General features: G+C 49.2%; 4 protein-coding genes across 5 annotated transcripts in view; 2 read left to right on the forward strand and 2 right to left on the reverse strand.

The window, feature by feature from the left end:
* Window positions 1–99: 99 nt before the first annotated feature.
* On the forward strand, window positions 100–3,370 carry LOC137164835 (diazepam-binding inhibitor-like 5). Its single transcript, XM_067565804.1, has 2 exons — window positions 100–221; window positions 1,229–3,370. Exon 2 carries the CDS (start codon window positions 1,304–1,306, stop codon window positions 1,565–1,567), a length of 264 nt encoding a protein of 87 aa, XP_067421905.1. The 5' UTR covers window positions 100–221; window positions 1,229–1,303; the 3' UTR covers window positions 1,568–3,370.
* Window positions 3,371–4,810: 1,440 nt separating this feature from the next.
* Window positions 4,811–12,830, reverse strand: GLOD4 (glyoxalase domain containing 4). Of its 2 annotated transcripts, none has more exons than XM_067565802.1 (9): window positions 12,697–12,830; window positions 11,785–11,834; window positions 10,061–10,181; window positions 9,293–9,437; window positions 8,947–9,083; window positions 8,117–8,203; window positions 7,766–7,879; window positions 7,596–7,682; window positions 4,811–6,770 (listed from the first exon to the last, which is right to left on the reverse strand). In XM_067565802.1, exons 1-9 carry the CDS (start codon window positions 12,784–12,786, stop codon window positions 6,705–6,707), a joined length of 897 nt encoding a protein of 298 aa, XP_067421903.1. In that variant the 5' UTR covers window positions 12,787–12,830; the 3' UTR covers window positions 4,811–6,704. The 2 variants fall into 2 exon arrangements, with proteins under 2 accessions (XP_067421903.1, XP_067421904.1); XM_067565803.1 differs by having other exon boundaries at window positions 11,785–11,876; window positions 12,697–12,822.
* Window positions 12,831–12,921: 91 nt separating this feature from the next.
* MRM3 (mitochondrial rRNA methyltransferase 3) lies at window positions 12,922–19,656 on the forward strand. Its single transcript, XM_067565801.1, has 4 exons — window positions 12,922–13,256; window positions 14,862–15,106; window positions 15,730–15,897; window positions 16,365–19,656. The coding sequence occupies exons 1-4, from the start codon at window positions 12,949–12,951 to the stop codon at window positions 16,943–16,945; spliced, it is 1,302 nt and encodes a 433-aa protein (XP_067421902.1). The 5' UTR covers window positions 12,922–12,948; the 3' UTR covers window positions 16,946–19,656.
* Window positions 19,657–23,000: 3,344 nt separating this feature from the next.
* Window positions 23,001–26,919, reverse strand: part of NXN (nucleoredoxin) — an 85,092-nt gene continuing 81,173 nt past the window's right edge. The window contains exon 8 of the mRNA XM_067565806.1: window positions 23,001–24,179. Within this exon, the coding sequence (XP_067421907.1) occupies window positions 23,997–24,179 (183 nt within the window). The 3' untranslated portion in view covers window positions 23,001–23,996. The remainder of the gene's footprint in view (window positions 24,180–26,919) is intronic.

The raw sequence follows: 26,919 nt of genomic DNA on the forward strand, positions 1-26,919 counted from the left end.
GGGGGCAGGGGCGGGGCGAGCCCGGCTGAGCGGCGGCCCCTCCCCCCGCAGGCGGCGCTTGTGACCCTGAGCCCCGCGCGCCCGCCTCTGTGACGCGCCCCGAGCGAGCCACGTGGCGGCTGCCGCCTGCGCCGCGAGACGGGCCGGGCCCAGCTGAGCTGCTGCCTCTGCCGGTGCAACCCCGGCGCTGCACGGAGCCCAGCCCGCGCTTTGCCCGGCCGGTAACGACCGACCCCCGCCTGCCTCCCTCCCGGGCAGGGGGCGCCCGGCTTCTGGGGGGGACACCCTGCAAATGCCCCTGAGCGCCGAGCCTCCCCCCCTGCGGTGCGGCGAGACCCGGGGACCCCTCGCCCTCCTCCCCGCTGCAGGCAGGCAGGTTAACAGGTTGTTAAGGGGGGGAACCACTCCACCCACCCACCGGTTCGGGCCTGGTTTGCGGTTCCTCCCTAGCCAGAGGCTGGGTTGTTTTCCGGCATTGCCAAACTCAAGCCTGCCGCAATCACCGGTCCGGCCGTTCAAAGACTAGATTTAAAATAGCTGGATTCTTTTTCTTTGCCGTCTGGATTTTTAATAAGTCAAGAGTCACATTTTCCAGCAGGGTCAGGGGTAGAAACTTCAGTTTTTCTGCCCCTTACATGAAAGCCAAGATTATAGGGTAATCACCTGAATCCAGCAGCTGGAGCGTTAAAGAAAAACACATAGCACAGGAGCGGGCAACAGGGCATTTTCTGTCCTGGGCAAAGTGCCTGTAATCACAGAGGGTTACATTCCACTTAGCAGAAACCCAGAGCAACCCCACTGAAATCCAGGCTAACCCAAGTAGAGCGAGAATCAAAGTCCGACCTCAAATTTTCTTTGAATAATGGTCTTCCTTTGATGACCTTCTTCCACACTGGTAAAAAAGGGAGACTAAACCTGTCCGTCTATTTAGTGGGTCTCTGCTGAATGGATGACAATACACTTTACAAACAAGCTATATTTATAAACTGTCTATATTTTTATACTATGTGCATCACAGTAGAAGCGCTAACTGCCATGCATAGAAGCAGACCCCAAGATCCTGTCTCCCAAGGGGGGAAGGTAATGTTAAATCCAAGAACTGACCTGCTAACTCCTCTGATTTTAAGGCCATTTGAAAATGGTCATGCTCCCACTACAGGCAGTTGCTAGGTCTTTCAATGGGGCAGTTAAAAATCTTACTCTACTGTTGCAACTCTCTTCATTCTAGTTGTCGTGGCCTGAGTCAGCCCTTGAGAATCTTGGCAAGCCCTCCACAGCGGAAGGAAAGACTCTAGTTCTTACCATGTCTCAGGCTGAGTTTGAGAAAGCTGCTGCCATGGTCAGGGAAATGAAGGGGCCGATCTCAGACCAAGAAAAACTGGAGATTTATAGCCTCTACAAACAAGCCACCATCGGGGACATCAACATCCCCTGCCCTTGTGCAACCGATCTAAAGGGCAAAGCCAAATGGGAGGCCTGGAATGGACGCAAAGGGATGAGTAAGGCCGATGCCATGAAGAATTACATAGCAAAAGCAGAAGAGCTGAAGAAAAAGCATGCAACGTAAAATTAAGCCTTCATAGAGATCAGGCAGCCACGTCCCATTAACAGGCCTTTTTACCCAGCATCCCTACAATGGAGTTTCTTCTCACCCTTACATTAACATAGCTGATGTAGCGTGGCTGCCAAGCCAATAAAACTCTGATCAACAATAGAGTGGATATGACTGAAAAAAATCATGCATAGTTTGCATACTACCCTTTGAGAGGCTATGCAACTGTGGAGTTCATTTCAGGATAAGAATAGGCCAGTCATTGTTTATGATTTCTGTTAAACTGCTACTGCTACTTAAGAGGCTTACTTCACAAGCCAGTGTATTTGCTTAAAGGCACACCCTTCCTTTGAAAAACCACATCGCTGGCTGACAACGTTGCCCTTACAGAGTAACAAGTGATGCTCAAGCGTACAGCACACAAAGGAACTTGGCGGCCTATCGTTTGACTTTATAGCATTTTTTACAGTCAGGTTCTCCCTTACTAAAGTGAGCCAGTGGAAATCAGACAATTAAGAAATCATATTGACAATATCCCTATGAAAATGTGTGTAATTGGGTGGTGTGGAGAAAACATAGCGGAGGCTTTGCGATTAATAATACTTACTCTGCATGTAGCCTTTAGGAGATCAAATGCTGGGCAGTTGTTAATCCAGAAACGTCTCCCCCTCAACATTAATTTCCTTTTAACCCTTTTATTATTCAGGGGCTGTGCTGATGCTCAGTTCCTCATGAAGCACATCAGTTTAGGAAGCTAAAGCCATACAACCTCATGGCAAACCTTTGATTTAGGAACCATTCTGTTTCTCTCTCACAGGTGACAGGTTACTAGAAATATTAAAAAAAACAAAACTGGATGATTGGGGCTCATTGAGAGATGAGCAGCTCCCACTGCTCATTCCCTACTTTAAGTTAATCGCTATGGTAAAGATTATGATGTCATTAGAATGATAATGTCAGGGATCAAGAAGCAGCTCAATTCCTCCAAGTTGCCATTTGCAGGTACTTGCCCCTCTAAATAAAACACACTAATCCTTCTAAGTGTGTTATTTAGAAATCTTTCCATGCACTCTTTACATAGGCAGCACCACATCTGCTGCTGTAAACTGGCAGAACCCCCTGATGTCACTTCACAGCTGCAGGGAATTTGGGTCAGGAGGAAGACAGCAGTTGGTCACTCCACTCTTTTGATCCTTGGAAAGAGTTCCTGTGTGCTTAAACTTGTCTGTGCAGGAGAGAGCTGCCTTGCAGGCCAGCCCCAGGTAATGGAATGAATTCCTCCACAAACCAAGGATCATCCCCTATCTTACCATCTCCCAGTCATTTCTTTGACCTTCTGTAACAAATGTATAGCAATGTGGCATGTATTTAATATACAGTTGAAAAACAAAAACACCCAACCCCCCCATGCATGCATTTTTGCCCCTGCTGAGCTGAGGAAAGAACAGACAAGACAGATACTAGTCTCTTCATGCATGACAGGAATGCACGTTGGCCCAGATCCTCACAGGTACTTAGGCACCTAACTAATTGATTTCCAGGGGAGTTGGGCACTTAGACATTTGAGGATCTGGGTCTTATTCTACATTTATGAATAGGCTATATGAAAATACACAGAATAGTGTAGAGAGAACGTCGGCATTGGCCTGGACAATCACATCCATTCATGACCGGTATTTTTATTTTTAAAACCCTTTTAACTGCATACCGTGGCAGCCACAGTTCATTATAGTCAAAGCTCAACTTCACAAGCAGCAGCCCCCAGTTTGTGTTTAATAATAATAGTCAAGTCACCATTTCACTGCCCCAGCTGCCCTGCTAATGCCATCTTTTAAAAATAAAGGGTAAGCTCAGTCTTTATCCTTGTGACTTACAACATCCCCTGCATTATTAAAATGTACCCAGCTCTTTGTGTTTGTACTGCATTAGCAGCCTTGGCCCTTGTTCACAGCTTGGGCGCCTAGACACCCCCACACTGATATACAGATAGATGGATATACTTTCATAGGGGGCTTTGTGAATGGACAGGTAGGGAGCCAATCGTTTGAGAGTAAAAATGAGTGTTACCCCCCACCCCTGTAGTACATTCACAATCCATTTCAATATAAAAGTTAGAGCCAGATCATTACAGGGTCATGCACACAGTCTGAAGCTGTGTGTGTGTTCACGGCTTCTTCACGGCCTGTTTTAATTGTATGGTATTTGAGGCACCTGGATCCAGGCAGAGCTTTTCAGGGATCTGGCAGCACTGCCTGGCTGAGCTGGTCAGGGATTTACTGTCCCCATCGCCCAAGCCTGACTGATCCAGGCACTCCCCATCATTGTGATGTCAGCATATGCAGCACCTATGCTGTGACTCACTCGAGGCACCACAGAAGGGGGGTTGGAAGAGGGGAAGGCTGAGACACCCCCAGCATTAACTTTGCAGACAGTTACAGCACACAGCTACTGGAGAGTTCACACAAGCGTGGAAGTTCATTGCAGGTTAAGAATAGGCCAGGTATTGGTTAGGGTGTCTATATAACGGATACCAAGAATTCAGACTTAACTGACACATCCTTACTTGTATTGACTTACATAAGACCCTCCACTTGAAAGTGACTGTCTCAAAAAGTTGCACTTACCCTCCTTATAAGTGATACTTAAGCTTACTGTACTTTAAAGAACTTGATGGAAATATTTCTGTTGTTTGACTGTATCTGACAGCTTCCTATAGTCAGCTTCACCTGTACTAAAAAGGGTCTTTGACCCTATCTCTTTAAAAGTGTTGTATGTAATAGTGGGCCAAGAGAATATCCAGCACATGCTCTAAACTCAATAGTTTCATTCGGGGCTTCGAGAACTTCTCGCTGAATAGCAACTGGGAGCCAACCCGCCAGAGATTCGTTTGAGCAGGTTATTCCCAGCACATAGCATATGTTCACATCGCATTTCATGATGAACGTTAGACTAACCTTTAGCACGATGCAAAGAATGGGAGGCACTAGGGGGCATGGTGCATTTTCACATCACAATCCCAACACAAATGTTTTAACTGAAAGATATTCCAAGCAATCCCTCGACCCATGTAGATTGTAGGCCTGTAAAGAATGATGCAGTGACTTTTAGGCGTTTGTCAGTGCTGCAATGGTCTTTATGTTAAGGAAGTGGATGAAAGTAGCTGGGTTACATTTGCTTACTAGTGGATTTTTGTTCACTTGTTCTTGTAACACAAGAGGCTAATGTAACTGCTCCCAGAGAATTATTAAAACCAGGAAGCACATGCAACAGGTGTTTATTCAGCAGATTCTGACATTACAGTTCCAGAAACAGCAGCAGACATTCAAGTCAATTCTCCCAAAGGAAAACTCAACTTGTGAAATTAACACAAGTAACTTAAAGCTAATTTCAAGATAGCAGCACATTTGTCAGTTTACTCTTCCCCTGACCTAAATAATAAATCCTGACCAGTTCTACTTTGCTACATAACCCCAGCCAAACAGGTAACTCCCACTTGGAATGTCAAGTGTCTGTGTAATGTGGTTAGCAGATCGATATAAAGCAGCTTAACCTGCATGGAAGCCATAGGAGACCTAGTCCAATAAAGCCTTTCAAGGATGCCTCAGCTTTCCTCATTCTCTCTAACCTCAAGGATGGCTTGAGATGGAGCCTGGATTTTATGGTAAGGGGGGAAATGCAAGAACAGTTACAATGGCAGTACAGAGACAAAACAAAATCTTTGAACAGGGTACTTGAGCGTACTTCTTAGCTGTATCAATGCAGTCACACGTTTTAAACTCTACTCTATAGTGGTTCTTCCCAAATCAGTCACTGCAGCATTCTTACAGAAAACATACTGAAAATTGGTCAATATGTCCAAGGAAAAAAATTCCAATTTCATCCATTGATTTTGCCCAGTATTTTAAGGTCTGTGTCACACCTTTGTGTCTGGATGGTTTGAAAGCGAAGAAGCTTGTTACATGTATCTTACTTTGTTGATTTAGGTATCTATACCAAGCTCAGTAGTGTTCTCATTAGTTCTGCAGTGATGTGTTTAATATTCATTTGGAAACTGCGCTCGAACATTTTAATCATGCCAGCTACTAGCAACTTAGCTATCTGTCTACATTTGGCTTCAGTGAGGTTTTTCTCAGAATAAAAATCTAGATGTCAGTTTTAGGGTTTGCCTACATAGGGAAATTGACCTACATAGCTATAGCAGAATAGCTATTTCACTTCTACCTTTAATCTATGTCATAAAAGCACAATACAGGCCCTACCCACAAACAAACAGTAACTACCCCCAATGCTTTTCTGTTTCACGTGCAGCAGACCCAACATTGCTAAAGCCACTGGAATTCTAAAATGCTCTGTAGCGTACATGACAACTCTACCACCAGGAATGCTGTCCCTTTCACTTCAAGACAATAAGTTCCAAGTTCTGGAGTTGGCCAATACATTTTCCATGAATGGAATTAACCATCAACATAACATTTCTTTTATTCATTAACCTATACTTTGCTTTGAAAGGTTAAGCAAAGTATTTCAACACTTCCAAGAAGCTTTTTTTGGCCCCTCTCTGAGCCACAAATTTTTATAGTCAGGATGAATTAGTTGGAAGAGAACTGCCAATTAGAATAAAATATCTTGATTTAGTCTAATTAGTTAATGCTTCTCTGATCCTCCTCTCTTGCCAGCGTTCTGTTTTAGTGCATGGTCTGGTGTTATTCAACAAGGTGAATTTGAAATTGAGTTATTCTTCACTTCTAAATCTCTGCAGAAAGATAGCTCAGTACACATGCTGCAGTAGATATATGCTACCTAAAATACCAGAAAGGTGCAGTGAATTTCCAGGCTAACCTAAGGTCTTCTTTTTCAAGTCCAACAGGAAAGAGAAATGCTCGAGAGGGTTTGATTATTACAAGCCCATGGCCCCCATGTTATGAAATCAAGCACTCAATCTAATCATCACTGTACAGCAAAACACTGCCCCTTTTCTCCCACAGACTTCTGAAAGGAGAATCCAGCCTCTAAGAGCTTGACAATTATTTTTTTAAAAGCACAGGGCGTTGCAGACTCTCTCATGGAATGGGGACAACATGACTGCAAATCTGGACACTTTTCACCGGTGTTCAGCAGCTAAAGACACCATTTATCAGACAGTTCTCTTCAGCTACGCGGAAGCCTTCTGCATTTTGTGCTTAGCAAACCACTCGTCACTTTTGTCCGCTGCCATCACCTGTACAAATAGAAGTGAACAATTTATAGAATGATAAAACGATTGAAACAATAGCCATTTACAGAAGCTAATGTATCCAGGATTCTATTTGGGCTAGCACCATCCAAACAACTGGATGACTGACTTATTGACCAACACTGATCTCCCAAAACAAATTTTAAAAGTATGTTTCTGATCAAGCTGATCTGTGATTACCTGAAGCAAACAATTCTACCATACAAGCCAGTTTCAGAAGCAAGTTAAAAAAAAAAAAAGGTAGGGTGAGCAACTGTCACTGTTGCATCAGACAGTGATTTGGTAAGATCCTGGCATGACAGGATCAGTGCCTCCTGCTCTGAAATGTCCCTTTGTTTTTAGACAGGACTTTTCCTAAAACAGCTTGGCACTTCTGTAGCAGCAGCCCATTATCTTGTGTAGCTGTTCTACTGCACTGACCTTATTATAGTTACAACCAACAAGCCAGTTTCCATTGTTACTTAGGTTGATTTGTAACGGATCCTTTGTCCCACTAGCATCTTCCTTCCTGCAACCACTTCAATAGTGAAGGGTAGCAACCAAGTGGCTACCAAAAAGAACAAGAAAGGAAAATTCTTTCCATGACACTGAGGCAAACCTCAACAGCAAATTGGGATCTTTAGCATTTGAAGAACTGCATGAAGCACACATCTGAAAGACCCCATTTAGAACTCTGTGTAGTGGTCTCTGAAGGACTGGAGGGACACATGGACCATGCTGGGATTTTAACACATACAAGCAGTCTATGCATTTCTATCCTGAGGCTCAGACCTCTCCACTAACAAACAATTCCGAGAATACATTACTTACATCATCTAACAGCTTGTTGCCATTAGGATCCATCTTGGAAAGCTCTCTAAATGCTTCATCTCCGACAAAGCAGATCTCATGGCCATCCTAGACCAGATTTAACAGGAGACAAAGTGAAATTATCTGAAGGGAGACTGAATTAAAGTTTTTTCTGTCACTATTTCACTCACGGGATCAGCCAGGATAACCACTTGCACTGTTGCTTTTCCAGGAGTGTCCAAGCTAACTAGCGGTGTTAAAATCTTCTGCTTCTCCTTTTTCATCAGTGCTTCAATGCTTGGCAACTTGAAAACAAAGAGTGAGCTGAAGGTCAGATGTGTCATATCAGGTTGTGATCATTTACTGTTCCCATTACTCACATTCTCACTAGGAGAACATTAAACAGAATTTTTATTTGATGTTATCTTGTTCACACACAGATGGTGAGAGACCTTCAACTGATGACCTAGGAGTCACCCTCCACATGGCCAGCCGTGGCAATAAAGGAAAAGGCCAGAGGAAGGAGGAAATCAGATTGTTACCTCTTCCTTTGGGCAAGAGAAGGCGATCCGCCCATAAGCTGTGCCATGATCCACTGCTCCCCCAATGCCCTGTAGTTCCAATTTACACTGAAAGAGAAGGATTGAAACAATCTAGTTTACAGGAAAACTAATCTGAAGATGACAAAGAATTCATACAGTTTTTACTGCATTGTTGTGTACATGCTAATCAGTGTTACACGATAAGATAATCACATCAAAACCAGATATGCTTATTTCCTAGTGCATTTGGGTTGTAATTCCAACACCTTAGTAGAAACAGAGGCTGAGAGCAGATACACAAATTAAAACAAAAGCAGAATGATTCACCCTGAATATCTGACAAATTTAGTCGGACTGCAAATTCCTGAATTGATAATCTCATGTTCATTTTAACATCTCTGCAGAAAGAGCAGCTCAGATCCCCGATTTCCCTTTTCACTCAAATTTACCATATGTCATGTTATTTGAACCTGGGTGCCTTTTTCCTGAGCAGTTGCAGCTGGGGTTCTCATTTTGATATGGCTATTCACTTGATTTAAAGAAAGCCCTAAATATGAAATGAAGCAAGGGCACTATTATGCCTATAGTTAAATTATTTAGATTAAAAGAGCCCAACTGCTAACCAGTTTGAGAATTCCACCTTTTTACGTGTATGGGGAAGCAGAACGGCAGGCACACTGATGAAGCCAGCATTTAGAAGATTAGAGAAACAGCTGCTCTCAGTAAGATTGCTTTATTTAGTTAGTTTAAGGTTTGGTCATTATGAAATGAACCAATCCCCACAACAACATACTATTCTCAAAGAATGGTCACTTCTCTAAAGGACCAACCTGGTTATCTGCATAGCCTAGCAAAGCCCTTTGCTTTTCCTCATCCGTCTCATAAATTTTCATTCCCAGCAGATCAGACCAGTAGCCAACAGACTTCTGCAGATTCGAGACCGCCAAAGTTACTTTTAGCACAGGATCTGCAAGATTGTAATAGTTTCCTATTAGTGATGTGTATTTTGTAGTTTTAAAGTCTAGGTTTCTTTGTTCATGATAATGGGAAACAAACAGCAACATTATGAGGCAGGCACACATTCCCATAAATTTCTGCCAAGCCAGATTTGCAACCTCTTCTGTGGTTCCAGCTCTCAGTCTCTGATGAATAAAGAAAAGGGTTTGTGCGTGTTACCTTGCTTTGGTTGTTCTTGGTCTTCCAAGTAGAACTTATATCCTCCTGGAGCTTCAGTTTCAAATGTACCCTGTGCAACTTCATTGAGTGGCCAGCCCATCTTCCGGGCATTGCTCACTGCCTGGCTGGACACAAGAGTCATGCCCTACCAAGAATACAAAGCACAAAGATGCACCAACACCATCTTTTTGGTCAGTGTTATTGAAGTCAGCTGATAGATCGTGAAGTATCAACATGGAATCCTAATCTTCATCCATTGCTAGGAAGACAGCAACCATCAATGTAGTCTCTGCTCTATACCCAGGACTAAAACATGTACTGGTGTCAAGGAGAACTCAACAGCCCAGATACTGGTTCCTTGCCCCCACCTTTTCAATAATTTTCCTCCAAGAGAAAGATGAGAGGGGCAATAGTTACAAAAGTGGTCAGCAGTAAGAGCTGGAGCTATCCTGAACAAAGGTCTAAACTGCCTCCGAGAGACCAGTTATCTTGCCTCTATCAAATTAGTATAACTGTCTGCATTCAATACATCTTTTACACAAAAAGAAAAGATGAAGCGCAGAGAGAGAGTTTAAGGGCCAAATTCTGGCCCCCTCCTCTTCTTTGCATAAAAGACTGGCAAATAGCACCCACAAGACTTCCCTCAGGCAACAAAAATGGATGGGAAATTAAATAGCATCAGGAAAGAGCATCCAAGACAGGACAGACTCCTAGTCAAAAAGCTCACAACAAGAACAAAAGAACGTTAGGATGGCAAGTGAGATTTACCAGAAAGTCACTGGCGAGTCGATACTCTCCAACTCCATAATTGTAGGTCAGTTCTGCAACAAAGTGATCATCTTCGGGCCCATATCCCACCATCGTTTTACTCCACTTTCCATCATACGGGCTAGGACAACACATTTATTTGTGGTCAGTATCACAAACAAACAAAACCCCAACGCAAGTAAGATGGGCCTCAGGACAGGAACTGCATTTCCAGACTAAACTGGTGGTCCAGCGAATCTGGTAATCTACCCCTGCCAGCAATCAGTGCCAGATGCTTCAGCGGAAGGAGCAGAGACCCCTAATACCATACCCACTTTTATACAACATCAGTGAAAGAGCATTCTTACTAATGCCAGTTGGTGCACCTACCTCATGTCCTCAATCATGAAAAGATTTGTATAGATTTATCCTCTCCTACCTAGTTTCTTATGTAACAGCAGATGCAGCTCTCCTACAAAAAAAGTCTAATCTTGTTTTGAAATTTACTAAACTGTTTGCTTTGATAATGTCTTGCAGCAGCAAGTTCCACTGGTTAATTATACACCATATAAAAGTAACTTTAAAAAAAGATGGTTTCACACAAGCAATTTCCAGCTAACAGGAGGAGAAGGCACTGGCACCAAGGGATTCCCAAAAAGTGTGACAGAAAATGATAACTTTCCAATAATTCTTAATTTCATAGATTCCAAGGCCAAAAGGTTCTAGTCTGGCCTCCTGTATAACACAGGCCATAAAACATCCCCAAAACCATTTGTAGGGCACAGCTTTTACTAAAGCATCCAGTCTTGATTTAAAAACTGCCAGTGATGGAGAATCCACCACAACCCTTGGTAAATGGTTCCTGTGGTTAATTACACCACTGTTAAAAATGTAAGCCTTATTTCCGGTTTGAAATTTTCTAGCTTCAACTTCCAGCCACTAGATCAGACTAGCAGAGAAAGGATATAACATGAAGCGCATTCTGTTATCAATACTTGATTCCCATGTCGGTACTTATACACTGTAATCAAGTCACCCCTTTACCTTCTCTTTGTTTAGCTATGTTAATGTGTGACTAGGAAGACAACTGCACATCCCCAAAAGAATAAGCAACAATAGGTTTCATATGATTTGATTTGTAATTCCTCAAGCATAGGAACGGCAACTACAGTGCAAGATCTAGGATAAAAAGTGCCCTCAAGCCTCCCTTTTTAGAGCACAAGCTACTCACCAAGTGGAGTCAAAAAGCTATTTCCTCCTCGTGATATAGGCAAATTGTACAGTTAAACAATATATTATAAGCTTCTTCATTTTGAAAAGAAATGAAAGGCCACTGGTGGTAGCAGAATATTTTACTTTAATGTATTTATTTGGATTTAAGAGAAGATGCCTCTCCAAGGCACTAGGCACGCTAACATCATTCATAGAGCAATAAAATAAAATCCCAGAAGCATGAAGCAATAATTTCAATCAGGAACCGTGGCCCAGATCATCAAAGGTATTTAGACACCTAACCCCCTTTGAAGATCTTGGCCTCCATGACTAAGCAGACGGTTGATCTGGTATAGCAATGCTTCCGTTCCAGTGTAAGCACCACAAACACAAGGAGCAGCATTCTTATTGTCTTCAAGTGAAATGAGCAACGCTTTGCAAGTGTGCTCCACGGTCTGTATGTGATCCCACTTGGTTAGTCAGCATCAGTGTCATGTTAGTTAAAGATTAGAGAGAGACGTAACAGTACGTACCCATTGCAAGTAGCTTTGCAGCCTTCTTCAAATTCTTCGTGTCTTAGAATCTGGCAGATCGAGCACATGCAACAAATCAAGCCTACTTAGTCCTTAAAAGAAAATAAACCTAAGCATGCCCGCTAAAACACTCCAGGTGCATCTACTCGTGACGCTGTAAGGGGGGAGGGTCCCAGAGCCCAGGCATGAGCAGCTACGTGGCAGTTAAACACCCCTGTAGCCTGAGCTTGAGTCGGCTGGCACAGGCGAGCCAAAGGTGTTGAATTGCGGTGTGGACACACCTTGAGTGAGACACGTCCAGCCGGCACGGCCTCAGAGGCCGGGCTCCAGCCGGAGCCAAACATGCACCCTGCAACTTCGCCGTGCCGGAGTCAGCCCATCGGGGGCAGCCGCGGCTGTGCAGGGGGTCTTTCACTGCCGTGTAGACACGCCTGGAGCCCGGCCGTAGGCACACAGGCGGTGACCGCACAGCCACTGCGGGATGGGGGGAGGGGTGGAGGCGTTAATGGAATAATCCCCCCCGCCCATCGCCGGCCTGGCAGCCGACGGGCTGCACCACAGGGCAGCGTTTCTCAGCCCGTCCGATACCGGGGCCAGGGGGATCCCCGGGCCCGTCGGTGGGAAACACCGGCCCCGCCCCGGGGAAAGGCACCGGCTGCCCCCGCCCGCCGCACGAGCAGGGCCGGGCACCTCGCTGCGGGCCTGGCGCCAAAGCAGCTCCGCGCCCCGTAGGAATCGCGGCCCGGCCCGGCCGCAGGCAGCGAACGCGACCCCGGGGCGGGCTAGAGCCGAACGGCGGGACCCCGCCAGCGCCGGGCCGGCCGCAGCCACCCGAGACCCACGGGGCGTCCCAGCCCCGCCCCGCCAGCTCCGCTCCGCCCCGCCCCGCCCCGCCCCGCCCCCGCCGCTCACCCTCATGCCCAGCAGGTCGCGGTAGAAGCGGACGCTCTGGCCGCGGTTCCCGACTTTGAACACAAAGTGCAGCGCGCGGCGGGTGCCCATTTCCGGCTTCTGTCCGTACTCCTACCCCTGTTTCCGGCGCCCGGAGATAACGTAAAAATCTCTTTCCCCCCCCCCCCCCTTCCCCGCCAGCGAAAGCCCTCGGGATCACGTGCTCGGCCAGATATCCGGTTCCGGTCGGGTCACCTCAGGGGTCAGGGCAAGATGGCGGCGCTCAGGCGCCTCACGCTGGCGCTGGGCCCGGGTCTCGCCGCCCCCCTGCTCCGGGCCCAGCCGGGCGGAGCCGGTGCGTGTCTGGCCGAGGCCACGGGGCGGCGCGGGGTGCGGGCGCTGAGGCGGAGCCCGGTCCGCGTGCACCCTCCCCGCAGAGAGCAGGAAGCGGCGGCCGCGGTCCCGGCCCGGCGGGACCCCGCGGAGCGGAAGAAACCCCAACTGGCCCCGGCCCCGGAGCAGAGCCTGGCCGGGCAGGAGCTGCGCTACGAGAAGGCCGAGCCTGGAGACAGGAGACTGGGGTAAGGGCCTGGGACACTCCCCCTCTCGGCCGCCGTCCCTCTGCCCCAGGCCGCTTGCCCCGGGATTCCCACACACCGTTACCATGGCTACAGACTATGTAAGGACATGCGCCCCCCCCCCCCCCCCCTCCTCCCGAGCCGGGGACTCCACTCAGTGCGGTGGGCAGCCCCTGAATACCCTGGCTGCTGTCAGTGCCCTGGCAGGCGGGCAGCTCGCCCCCAGCTGCCCGGGGCTCCTTCCCCTAGTGGCAGCGTCGCCGAGCACAGGGACTGATTGCCGGTGCCACCACGGGTGGAACATGCGAACTCCCTGTTGGAATGGAGGCATGACCCATGACCTGAAAGCATGGTACCAGTTCACCTTCCCTTCGCTCTCTTCGCCCCTGCCCCCTCCCCCACCCGACTTCCCTTCAGTTTTCTTCATTGGGGTTTACCCCCTCCCCCCATCACGGGACTAGCATGATGTTTGCTGCCTTCATGTTGTTCATTCTGCTTATGTTATACCCTTTCTCCTACCCTGCATGTGTCTGTTTGGACTGGTTATTCTGCTGTTTGTGCAGCTCCTAGCAGAATGGGGCCTGGTCCTTAGGCACTGCTATAATAAAAATGCTACCTGAAATAATGGGGGGAGGGGTGGGAAGAGAGAGAGAAACTGGGACCACCCCTAACATTCATAACCTCAGGGCAAATCCTGAGAGTAGAGGGAACAATTTCCAAAACCCCAGCTGTTAGTCATCAGACTGCACCCAGGAAATGTTAGGGAGAGAACTTTTTAAATGAATACAGTCAAGGAAATCTAAAGGGTTAGAGCATAGCAAAGCCTTAATATGCTGCCTATGTGAAATTCTTCTGTTGGCTCATGAGAGAGGCACTACATTTCTGACTCCGGTGATTGCCTGCCAGTACATGAACCTTCTTGCTTTTGCATTTCCCCACCTAACTTAAGATTTCAGCTAAAACACTAGCAAAGAATTTGCTAACAAGCTACTCTGTGGTAAGTGTGGGATTAGAGTCCCATTTCTGTGTTGGTTTCAGGGATTCCCAAGTTTTTTGGAATTATGTCCCGCCTTATTTTTTTTAATTGGAGGTGGCCCCTCCCACTTTAGAATAGTGAGAAGGGTACTGCCACCTACTGTTGCTAATGTGTTCGTTCAGGAGATGCCCAGCAAATTACTTACCTCAAAATGCAAGTCAAATGGTACTGTACAAACACCCCTTACCTGTATTACTGCTGGGGTCAGTTGGTGAGAGATTTGGAGTTGTTGGGTACTGGAAAGCAGATCAATGCAAGGCTCCAAGAAGGCTTGCTGTGTGGCCCAGGCCCCCTAGAAAGTTTGGTTCCTACACCCTCTTCTGGTTGAGAATGGGTGCCTCATTGATCCTGCTGTAGAGGTTAATAAGGGTGAGAATAATGGATCCTATCCAATAGCAGTACTAGCTACCGCCACTCTAAAACATATATGCAGACAATCTTTGGACAGAAGGAATAAAATTCAGTCCAGGAAAGTTTTGAGTGACATCCCCCACTTGCAAGTGGCAAACTTCAAAGCAGATCAAAGAAGTGATTAGCATCCCAGCAGTTTTAATTGATCATCTTCCCTGTAGAAAAGTGGTGACAATTGCCAAGTCGAAGAAGTTTCGCGATCGGCATGGGAAAATTCTGCTGGAGGGTCAGAGACTTATCAAGGATGCTCTGGATGCTGGAGCAGTGCTGCAGACTCTCTTCTTCAGTACGGTGGGGCACCTGAAAAAGCTGCCTGAGGAAAAGCTGAAGAAAACCACTCTAGTTAAGGTGAAGTTTGAGGACATTAAGAACTGGTCTGACCTCATCGCTCCTCAAGGACTGATGGGTAAGTTTTCTTTAGAAATAGTACACAAAGGGTAGTTACACTTATTAAAATAAACATGCAGACGAATACAACTTGACTGTCTCTTCACTAGCCTATTCCTGTCAGCCAGTGATGTGGTATCAAGTGGAATAGTCTAGAGGAAGGATTTCCCTGCTTTCACTCAAACTGACTTGATAGACCATCTTGTCAACTGCCCCTCCACTTGAGGAGGGGACTGTTTCCATCGACTTCCTCAAAGCTTGAAAGATGCTTGGCACGCAGATGGCGGCCCTGAAGCACATGTCTTAGTGGCACGGTTGATGGTGCTCAGTGATACAGGTGTTCTGCTGTGGCTGTGGACAAATGGTACCGAAGATCTTGGAGCTGATAATGCCCATAAGGGTTGTTTTTTTTAAATGATGCTTTACTAGGAAAACAATCTTCTGGAGAGAACCAAGTGTTTTCCTCCAACTTTTTCTTGGAGCAGTACTGCTCCTCCCCCTATCTCCAGTACTTTAGTTCCACCATGAAAGTATCAATTAAATCAGAAGCGATTAAAACAGATGCATCCCAGGAGCAGTGCTGTGTCAGAAAAGCCATTCAGCCCCATTTGCCAATGGGCTTCTCTCCCTTTCTTTCCTCAGGAATCTTTTCCAGACCTGACCATGCCAAAATGACTTACCCCCCTGTCCAGCTAAGGAGTGCGTTGCCCCTGTCCCTTATCTGTGACAATCTCCGTGATCCAGGAAACCTGGGGACTATACTGAGATCTGCAGCTGGAGCAGGCTGCAGCAAAGTGCTGCTCACCAAAGGTAGGCCCCTCCCTCTGGGGAGCAGGAGGCTGTGAGGACTGCACCCCTGGGGTTGGGGCTGGGGGGAGTTTAATGAAAACTCAGCTGGTTGGAAAAGTGATGAGAATTCCCTTGAGATGAATGGAAATACACAACAGCTCACCGTGTTGGATGTTCTGTGGATACTCCCACGACACCTAGCAAGCCCAGGGACCTAGAACAAAGGCAGTGTCAAATTCAGAACCACCTGAATAACTCTGCATACTGAGGGAGCCGGGGAGAGGTTAGTTTTCCAGTTTGTGTGGTGCTACCGTATCATAGGCCCATAGAACCCCTCCCGGCTGTTTCGGATGACGACTTGCTCCAGGGAGCTTTTAAGCAGCTTCCCTTGATGTGCTTTCTCACTGGCAGGGGGTGCTGAATGCATACTCCTGTTGGAGCCTTTGCTCTCCACCGACCACTTGCACCTTCACTGTTTTCTTTTGCAGGCTGTGTGGATCCTTGGGAACCCAAAGTGCTTCGTGCAGGCATGGGGGCTCACTTCCGCCTGCCTATCATTGCTGATCTGGAGTGGGAATCCATTTCCAACTACCTTCCCCGAGACACCCGAGTCCATGTGGCTGACAACCATGACCCAAGAACGCAGGAGGAGACGGAGGACGCGTCGGGAAAGGCCAGCAGCTATGGCTGGGTCTCCAGACCTCACAACCTAAAGGCTCAGATAGGCAGAGAGGACTTGGCTTTTGATTCTGAGAGTGAGGAGAAGGAGGAGGAGCAGAGAGCAGATGAAGCCTGGGTCTCAGAGCTTGATGCTCAGTGTTACCATGAGAGCTGGGGACAGGCTCCAGTGGCAGTGGTGATTGGGGGGGAGATCCATGGTTTGAGCACGGAAGCACTTCAGCTAGCAGAGAGCACAGGGGGGAAGAGATTGATTATTCCTGTGGTCCCAGGCGTGGACAGTTTGAACTCAGCCATGGCTGCGAGCATCCTGTTGTTTGAGGGAAAGAGACAATTGCAGTTGCGGGAGAAGCAAGGAAGCACAAGGCAGAAGTTCCCTGCCTCAGGATAAACTGTGGAGGTGACAATTCTGCACAGAAAGAGCCACTTCTTCTGTATGTCCCCATGCAGGCAGCTTGCAGAGGAATCAATAAAAGTAGTTTTGGCAGCAACTGCTAGTCAGTTTACAGTTGCACAGCTGTTAAAACAGACCTGCCCACTGAGAGGTCTAGGCCCCTATTCAACACCCCAGCCACTCCACGCTGAGTACCTACCACCCACACTTGCTGCCTGTTAGTGGTGGAACAAGTGACGCTTTGAAGCAGGGGGCCCAAACTTTGGCGCACCCAGGGCCACACTTACCTGTGGCTGCCATCATCAAGGTGTATGTCTTAGCACCTGCTGTTGCTCTGCCTGATTCCCGAGGAATGCCATACGGTGGTTAGCAAAGAGCCCATCTCAGAGACAGTTGTAAGACGGAGCAGCTGAAGTCCCTGCCAAGCAGCCTTAAGTCCTCAAACACATGCCCGCTCACTCTGCGTTGGATTTGGTGCCATCTGGTGATCAGTAATACACCCTCTTTCTTGGCTCTGAGCCTACATAGCAAAGGCTCCTGGAGGAGTTGTGCATCATGTGTAGTTCACAGACGGTTACTGTAAAGGGACTGTTCCCTTGGGGTGGATGAATCCCACCCGCTGCAGAAAAGGGCAGGTGGGAGTCTCACCGGGGCACCACTCACTAACTCTGACACACAGGTTATCCCATCCCTTGTCAGGCAGAGGTAGCTTCATTTGGCTTTGCCATGGCATGGGAAAGGTAAAAGAGCTCGTGCAGCAGGGATGAAGTGCAAGCTATACTATACAAGGGCTTGATGTGTGGTTTTCACAGAAGGAAAAACACTGCTGGCTTCTGTTTTTCAGTGGGGAAAAACCTCTGGATTGAAGCCTCAGCAGCTGGCAGTAAAATCAGTTTTAATGTAGTGTCACTAGTGCTCTGTAAACCCCCCGGTGAGGACATGAAGTGGATAAGAAGTTATGGCAGGGAGCCCGTTGGCAGTTTAAATCACAGTAGCTGCTCTTTGGAATGCAATTCTCTCCCCCCAGGCCTGTTTGTTCAGGAAGCCTTGTGCGCTATTTAAACAGTTCCAGAGTAATGGCTTTCCTCTCTGCCTGCAGCACTGCTTTGGGCCAGGTCCCTTCCAGCACAAGCCAGCAAACTATTTCCATTGCATCCCTTAAGATTGCTACTCCATTAGTGGAGGGCGTCAAGCTGGTGTTTTCCCCCCTTTCACATAATCCTGGGCCAAAGCAACATGGTGACAAATGTGATGAAGCACTCTCAGCTGTTTGTGTTCATAGTAACAGCTTAAATCAGTTCCAAAACCCTTCCCCACTTGCCCCTAAACCTGCGGTCCCTGAGTTTGTCTCTGCCATCAGCAGGCCAGGCTAACAGGAAAGGTAAGAGCAGTAGCACATTGTATGGCTGCAGGATGCTGACATTTGAAGAAGTGAAACACACCCACCAAACTCTATGGATCAAGTCTGTCACAGTGTTAGTCTGTGGGAAATCCCTGTCAGCTGCAAGATTCCCACTGTGACCTTCATGTCCCGTCCAGCATTGGCAAAGGAAGCGGGAGGTAAACGCAGCTGCTGGTGCAGTGGACAGGAAGCTGGGCTGATGCTATTCCAGTGCATGGAGTTCCTTAGTAACATCAACACTGCTTCAGTAAACACCAACCTGCTCAAGAGGCCAGGGAACCACCAGCAGGGTGTTAGTCCCGAGAGCAGAGACACACGGTGGAGGTACCTGTGGGGGATACAGGCGTCTCTGGGTGACACTGTGTCATAATTAGGGTGGTTTTCCCTCCTTGTAAAGACTCAGGTTTCCAATTCCGCCATCAAACATGCCTGGCTGGAGTTGAGCGAGGGGCATTGTGTTCTAATTTCAGTCCGAGGGTAAGCCTGCTGCCAGCAGGTGGCAGTGTGTGTCACGATTGAAGCCATGTGGGTAGCAGAGCTGTTCCCGGGTGCCCCCAGGAAAGCACAGTTTTTAAAGTCTGAAGGAAGGGGAAGAAAGAGGAGACGGGGAGGAAGGGAAAGACCAGCCAAATGAGCCCTATTCTATGCGAAATGCCTTGGGTTCTTCCCTCCTCCAGCAGTCAGGCTGTGGGCTGTGCAAAGAGGAGAAATCCAGAAAACTCAGCCACTCATGGCCACCCCTTCAGCCTGGGACAGGAGGTTGCGTGGTGGCAAGACCGTGTGCAGTAAACCTGGCCCTGGGTGAGCCACTGCAGCTGGGACTGAGTTCTCCAAGCTCCATCATATCCTGGCACAGAGGAGTGGTAGGAGAGAGCCCAGGAAGCCCTTTGGGAACAACACGGGGTGGTGCCCTGCCCTGTTTTTCTGCAACTTTTAAAACAGTTTTGTGTAGCGGACACCCCCGGCGCTAGCTCTCCCACTACACTACGAGCTGCTGCTAATCGATGGATGCCCTTCTTTCTTGGTCCGGATTAAAAAACCTAATTCACACAGCCTGTCATGACCATACAATCGTTTACCAGTGACCCACCAGTTTCTTTTCCTCTAGTGTTCAATATTAGCGCACAGCCATCCTGGGGACTGGATGCTTGATAAGTGCCTGGAGAAAGAAGGCGGTCCCTCCCTCGAGCACCAGGCCCCACCTTTCCCTTCTTGGTGGGAGGGAGCATTTAACACAGCCGGGTTCCCTTGTGCAAAGGTATTGCCAGTACCAAGACTGAAAGTGCAGCAGGCGCAGAACAGCTCATTTCTCTGAGCCTGCTGCCAGTCCCTGGCCAGGGGAAGAGCCAGGCTGACGCGAACATCTGCATTTTACCTCAGCCCTGGCTGAGCAGCTGCCACATTCACTCGAACATACACAGCATAAAGTGATCATGGACTCAGGCTTGCTCCTGTCCTGCTCTGGGAGCCTGGGCGGCCCTTGGCCAGGCGGGATTTTTGCTTGTTCTTTTGCTCCTAACCTAATGTCTAGAATCCGCCCAGTGCTGCATGAACCAACACCGCCCTAGTTTGAGGCCTTATTGTGATTCTCATTCAAATCACGTAGAGATGCCTCCCCCTAAGCCCCCAGACACACAGGCTGTGTAAACAACACGCACTAGGTAGCAATTACGCTGCGCAGACAAGTCTGTCATCAGCCACCTCTTTGCATGCAGCTTTGGTCACAACTTCAGGACGGCAGAATTTCTAACTCCCCCTGCCAGGTGGATTTGAAGCTACTTTAAGGTATTTTGCTGCAGATTCCACTTACAATGGGGTATTTGAGTGAGTTGAGCGCTAGAGACAGGTGCCTGGTTAGCTGCTGCAGAAACAAAAATCCTCTTTATGCACAAGCTGGGAGAAGACGGGGACAAATTGCCCCCATCCCCTTTGATCACCAAATGGACAGAGCAGCCCGAGGGCCCAGTGGAGAGCTCTGGTGGCGGGGCTGTTCGGTCACACCCAGCAGCATGGGAACAGCCTCCTGCATCTTTCTGCAGGCTAGTGCCATGCTGCCAAGCATGCAGCCTGTCCTCTGAACTGGACTGAGACTCCTCTCCCTGGCCGTTGAACAGCCACCAGAGTAACAGCCTTCAGTCTCTCCCTGGGGTGGAGTCGTTGGGGTGTTTATACAGCACCTAGCATCATGAACATTGGCCCCTTGACGAACACCTAGATAGGTGCTACCAATAACCAATCCCGAGCCATCCAGTCCCTCTTCTGCATAACTATCTGCAGTGTTTGTCTACAGCTCAACAGCCAATGCTGCTGCTTTGTACGTTATTCATTAGCTAGTTAAAGATCACTCAATAAAATACAGTCTCTGAAGCCTGCTACCTTGATACGACTCCTGTCTCACACAAAACTGTCTGGTTTTCTAAGCTCCTTCCTTCGTAGGTTGCTGTACCATTGACGAAAGGGGAGGCTGTAATCCTGCCATCACTGACAAATGGGCTGAAGGGGAAAGCAACCACTTGCACACCCCCAGCTATTGAACTCACACGGCTCCGCCACACACCCCTCCCTAAGGATGCATGTCGGTTTGTTAAAGGAAATGATCACAGACGCAGCTCCATGACTGAGTCAATGCCTTCAGGGACTCTCGGCCCAGCTTTCAGCGACTGATGTGTTATGAAAGGCAGCACGGTCTGGCAAATGAAGCAGGGGCTTGAGAGTCCAGGCAGCTGGCCTCGAGCTGCTCTGCCACTTTCTGTTCCTCTCTCTCACCTGTAAAGTGGGGACAATGCCGTCTGTTTCACGAGGACGCCACCACTAACAACTTCAAAAGAACCCCTTCGATACGGGTCTGCGTTTGTGTACACGCGCAGAGGCGAGGCCTTGCTGTTCTCAACACAACCATGTTGGGAGCTGCCCAATGCACAAATGTACAACTCTCCCCCGTAGATTGGAAAAGCCACCGACTCACTGCAGACCTGGGGCAAGTCACTTCACCTCTCAGTAACACCCCTCCCCCCGGTGAAACGAGGCCAACTACACGGAGCAGCTGCTCCGAGGTGCCATGGGGCTTAGTGTTGGTGAGGCACTGGGACTTACCTGGATGGAAGGGGCCGTGGCAGCACATGGCAGCGCTAGCATTGTTTCCTGGTTAGCGTCTTCCATTCCTCAGCTGTTTGGCGCACACACAGTGCTGATACACAAGGGGTGTGTGTGTGTGTGTGTGTGTGAATGGTTACTACACATATTCCCACCATCACAGCTCAGATTCCACTGCTGTCCGGGATACTCTGCTAACGGCTGTTACTGCTGGGTCAAGGAAAGGAGCTAATGGATGAACGAACCAATCCAGGAGAAGCCTCAGCTCCAAAAGATAGGCTTGGCTGGCAAGAGCCTGCAGAGCCATTGCCCTGCCAGTGTTAAGGTGGCAGAGGGGACAGCCACCCCCGGAGCAGTGCTTGCAGAAGAGCTGAAACCCCAGCTCACCTGGCCATTGTTTCATTCACTCCAGGGCTTCAGGTGAGGGAGCAGTTTTCTTTCGATCAATTGCTCCCATACCCCCTGCAGGGTGACCCTTCTCAGGAAAGAGCCAGGACTCTGAGAACATAGCCGGAGGCATGCAGCTGCGGCCCTCCTGGGGCCTGCAGTCACACAGTCCTGGAGGGAAACTATTGTAACCTGCTTCTACTTCACCCAACTTTCCCTGCCCACCGCGGAACGTCACAGACTCCAGGCTGTTGGCCTGGAAATAACACTGTCCCACAAAACACAGGCTGCCTGGGGCCGTGCTGCACCACAGACCGGGGCAGGAGAAAGCGCTTTAATTCACTTCTTAGCGTCAGGGCAAGGGCAGAGACAAGTTCATAGGGCTCTGGGCGGCTCCCTCCCTCATCACACGTCTACTTTGCCAGGAAAGTGCTGCCTCTCAGAGGCCAGAGCATCAGGAAGGTTTGGAGCCACAGCAGGAGTCTGAGCAACAGGTGGCTCTGGGCTGGACAGACAGTCTGTGCTCCCAGGAAGGACAGTGCACAGAAGTGGTTCTGGAGACGGAGGGTGTCTCTGTGCTGGATGAGCTGCTGGGACACTTTGTGCTGCTGAATGAGGTCTCTTTATTCTAGGTTTCCTCTGTATTAACAAGGCCCCTGTTATTAGGGTCTGGACCCCACGTGGAGAGGCTGGCCCGTGCCAGCAGAAGGAGCAGGGGCTGGCACAGCATTGTTCTCATCATGTACCGGCCCTACCTTGCATCGCAGGAGGTGCTCGGCCCGACCTGAACCCCTTCTAACAGGTGGCTCCATGGGGCAAACCCCTAACCTGCAGCATGCAGAAGCTACGTTCTAGTTTAACAGCAAACTCTTTGCATGAGACACAGCGCCAAGATCTACCAAGGTTGGCTGGTTCCAGCCACAGACTGGTACAGAAGCCCCGTGGGCACAGAAAGGCCACGCTGAGGGCCCAAAACCGAAAACCTTTTCTCATGCGGGTCAGTAGATCTGCACCCAGGAGCAAGGCCTGCAGGTCTCCACCAGACACACTTCTCCCTCAGTACCCCCCGCCTGCCCACTGCAGATAGCCGGGCCCATTTTCAAACCCGCATCCCAGCCGTAACGGTGGCTTTGTTGTGAGAGGGGCTGAGGGAATCTGCACCTCCAGGAACCAGGTTACTGTAACCATTTTATTACAAAGTTCCAATCACCATGTACAGTTTTTACAAGGTCAGTTTCCTGGGGGCTTGGCTGTGCTGCTTGGGCTGTGTTTAGAACAGCACCATCAAGGTTGAGTTAGGGAAACGGCTACAAAGAACATCTCAATCAACGAATGTAAGGGGGGGGTCGACGTTTCATACCAGAGAGAGGGAGGGAAGAAAAGAGCAAGAGAGAGAACGAGAAGATGTCAGAGAGAACAGCGGAAGAGACGAGGATCATGGAAGTCCTGCACTGTTTCTCCTCTTCGCTCGGGCGGGGGGGTAGATGCAGGTACAGGGGATTTCCCATACATGCATACGACCGATACTTAACTAAGGCTGTGTTGGGTTTGGTGGGGAGGGTAAATACAACCTAGAAACAGGAGTTCTTGAACTATGAGGAAGACCTTTGCTGCATCATGACCAATCCACACTGGGTTTTTCAGCCGTCACACTTGGACTGGGCACTGTGGGGTCACTGTTGCTGACTAGGGAAAGAAGGGGGTGGCAAAGTGGAGCCTTCTCTTATTGCTTCATTGGGGCTGTCTGTCTGTCTGTCTGGGGGGGGGGGAGGAGAGGGAAGAGAGGAGGTGAAGATGAAGAGGAGGAGGAGGATTAGAGCCCCAAGAACCCCAGTCCACTGCCTGATGCGTAAGTTGGCAAGAACACCATGCAAAATATCTGCCTGCTAGCTAGTGCCATGTATAAAATAACGATAAGGTAACAGTTCTGGCCTGGTTATTAGAGAATATATCACCATGAAGCACAAGCAAAGTCTCCAAATGCCAATGACTCCCTGCTGAAAGTGCATCTCGAGGAGTCTGCTTTGGAGGAGGATTCATTGCGTAAACAAGGCACCAGAGGAAGGCTGGGTACTGGGCCGTGCGAGAGAACACGCCGAGCCGAGCAATCTGCTAGCGGAGGACGAGGCCTAGTTTTAAATAACGTCTGTCGGTGCTGGAAGCCCCTCAGATGGGTTCAGGTTTTAGCTTGTCTGCTAGAAAGTTGCTCACAAAAGCTTCCACAATCTCAGGCGTGATTTCCTCGACGTCCATCACGTACTTGGCTCTGGCCGACATGTCCAGGATGGTGAGCAAGGGCGCTGCTTCGGGCAGGTTGGTGTAGTCCCGCAGGGAGTCAGTCATGTCGTCCTGAAAGCCAGCAAGAGAGAGAGAGCCCATAAATAAAGAGACTGAAGCCCAAGGGGTGGTGAGAGAGAATTGGCTGGTGTGACACAGCACCCGAGCTGGGCGTTTCATGGGGAACTCTGGCCCTGCACAATACGCTTGGCTCAGTGACCAAGCCAATGGGAACAGTTCCTCCTCCCTCCCTTCCTCTCCTCCCCCCCCCCCACACAGATCAAAGCCCTGAACCAACCCCCCACTGGTCTTGGTGTGACTCATCCTTTAAAGTAGCAAACACAATTTATCCAGAACTGGAATTGAACCACAAGCCCCTTCCGCCTTGAGTGCAACAGTCCTGATTTTTTTTGGGAGTGTGTCAAGATCCAGGATCACAATGGTCTGGCTTCAGCCCCCTCCTTTCTACTAACAGGCAGCTGTTATTACAATGTGTTGGTCTATGGGTCACCTGTAGTAACAGCTAAACTCCGAGGGGCTCAAACTGAACAGTGACTGTCTGTCCAGCCTCAGGACTTGGCTGTCTCCTGCATTACACAGAAGGCTGTGAGGGGGACAGATTCCTGGGCAACACTGGGATCCTCACTCTTCAATTTGACGGCCCTTGGACTGTCAGACAATTAGTGATCTGAGTCATCGGGGGTGGAGGATGGTCTAATGGTTACAACCCTGGCCTGGGTCAGGATTTCCCCCACTCCATAGATGGGGGAGGAAGACACACAATTGAGATTCCTAGGGCCACACAGAAGTCCCTGTTGCAATGACTGTGCCTACAAATGTACCCAAATTGTGAGTTCAGCTGTACAAAGAAGTTCATAAGATGTCACAATAATCACTAACAACAAATGTTGACTGGAAAAGGAGACTAGCTGAATTGTCTAAACAAAAAGGCCTGCTGACAGAACGCAGAAACCGTGTTGAGATCATGCCTGGTCAATAAGAAAAGTTTGGAACTAGGAATCAGTGAATCAAAATTTGGTGTGTCAGAAACTAGATCTAATTGGTGGACAAAACGATAAGGGGAGAGGTTATTCCGCCAACCACTCTCTCAGTGGGTTGTTGAAGACTTTGGGGAGAAAAATTGTGTAGCAGCCAAGCCCACAATCTCCTGGAACCTCGGGGCTGCTTCCTCATGGCCCTGAGAAGTGTCCTGACCAGACCAGGCCAGAGAGAGCGACTCAGATGACATCACTGCCTCCACCTGAACCCCAGCCACCGCCTGGGATGGATCAGACCTTAACAGCAACATCCGCTCCAGCCCATCTCAGCTAACTACTGCTGCTCCCCCAAGGGCAATTACCCTCATTGACCATCTGGAGATGGTCCAACAGGGGGGTTTGCTGTCTAAAAGCTCTCCCAGTGAAAGGGAGCGGGAACAGTGGATGTGGTTCAAACAAAAGCCTTTCCTAACACTTGACATTGCAAACGTATGTTCCTGTTTTGCCTTCTTTTCTCTGTCTTCAATAAAAGGTTAAAAAGATTGTTAATAGTGTTTTTGCCAGGATACTAAGCAGGCTGAGGCCTCTGTACGCCAGCCCCGGCCCTGGCTGAACGCTGTTGAATGCTGGACAGTAACGAACACCTTTCGTCCGCACGTTCCGTCTAACTTAATGGAATGCCCCTCACCACCGAGCTGGGATTGACGCACTCCAGCAGGCTTCTCTACAAATGTGGGAAAAGCCACGCAGCAGGTCCCTAAGGAGACCCACAAGAGTGAGGGGGAGGAGAACGCAGCAGGCAGATTCGGGGGCTGCTTTCCTTTGTGGGGGAATGTTCTAAAATGGGGTAGATAATCCCAAATTACAACACGGCTCCCAGAGTCATTGTTTACTGGACAAAGTCCCTAGGGAGCAGCTTCCTCTGCTGGGACAGCCTGGTCTGTCCAACTTCTGGTCGGTGGCAAGAGGAAAGGCATCTGCCACACACACACCAAGCCACACGCAGCAGGGAGCCTCATTTCCTGTCCCCAGCTGCAGGCCGTCCCAGGTAGACAGACTTGGGGCAAGGGGAGCTATCAGACCTCCACAGAAAAGAGAGGACTTGGTAGATTCTGATCTGGGCTGAAAGTTGCCACTTCCCTGGAGGTGAGGAAACATCATCTCAGCTCCTCTAATCTTGCCAGTACTCACCAATGCAGGCACGCAGAAGGCGAGAAAATGATCTCGAGTCGCAATGGGTAATTAGACACCCGCAGCATTGATGGGTCCCCTCCTAGCACAATCAGCGCGCCGTGGAGAGCCTCTCATTTTATGACTGCAGCCCCCCTGCTGGGGTACCTCACGACAATCCAGGAGCACTTGTGATCCGTTCGCACCGATAGCCAACGCTGACATGGAACAGCTGCGGGTGACGGAGGGAATCATGCCAGCGCATCCCCACACAGCTGCCAGCAGCAACACTGAGAGGCCCCTGGGATTACGGAGTGCGACGGATGATCCTGCCTGCCATTATCTGAACTGCTGTGAGCTCCCGTTGGGCCGGGGAGGGTTGTTCCCACACAACAGACTGGCCCTGCTTTCTGAGGCCCTTCAGGAAGACCTGGGAGTCCCACACGATGCTCAACAGGGCAGCACTGCCAGGCGTTCATCTTCACCTGTCCGACTCCTCAGCGAACTCTGCCCTTCAGCTCCTGGCCGGCACTCAGGGCCATGGCGCAGCCGAGCGCACCGTCCCAGCGGCACTGAAGGGAGCTCAGAGAAGAGCAGGGATAATAATCAGGGTTGGGGGCGGGGATTCATGGAGGAGGAAAGGT

Source organism: Emydura macquarii, unplaced genomic scaffold (genome assembly GCF_026122565.2).
Source record: "Emydura macquarii macquarii isolate MOO-44397 ecotype Brisbane River unplaced genomic scaffold, CSIRO-AGI_Emac_v2 contig_2699, whole genome shotgun sequence".
Taxonomy (NCBI): Eukaryota; Metazoa; Chordata; order Testudines; family Chelidae; genus Emydura; species Emydura macquarii.

Bases quoted from the DNA above. Each gene is read 5' to 3' on its own strand.
- LOC137164835 (XM_067565804.1), top strand. From the start codon at position 1,304: ATGTCTCAGGCTGAGTTTGAGAAAGCTGCTGCCATGGTCAGGGAAATG.
- GLOD4 (XM_067565802.1), bottom strand. From the start codon at position 12,786: ATGGGCACCCGCCGCGCGCTGCACTTTGTGTTCAAAGTCGGGAACCGC. The intron at 11,835-12,696 runs GTGAGCGGCGGG...TCGATCTGCCAG, and splicing joins GCGACCTGCTGGGCATGAGG to ATTCTAAGACACGAAGAATT. The intron at 8,204-8,946 runs GTTGGTCCTTTA...CTTCTCTTTCAG, and splicing joins TAGGCTATGCAGATAACCAG to TGTAAATTGGAACTACAGGG.
- MRM3 (XM_067565801.1), top strand. From the start codon at position 12,949: ATGGCGGCGCTCAGGCGCCTCACGCTGGCGCTGGGCCCGGGTCTCGCC. The intron at 13,257-14,861 runs GTAAGGGCCTGG...TCTTCCCTGTAG, and splicing joins CCTGGAGACAGGAGACTGGG to AAAAGTGGTGACAATTGCCA. The intron at 15,107-15,729 runs GTAAGTTTTCTT...TTCTTTCCTCAG, and splicing joins CGCTCCTCAAGGACTGATGG to GAATCTTTTCCAGACCTGAC.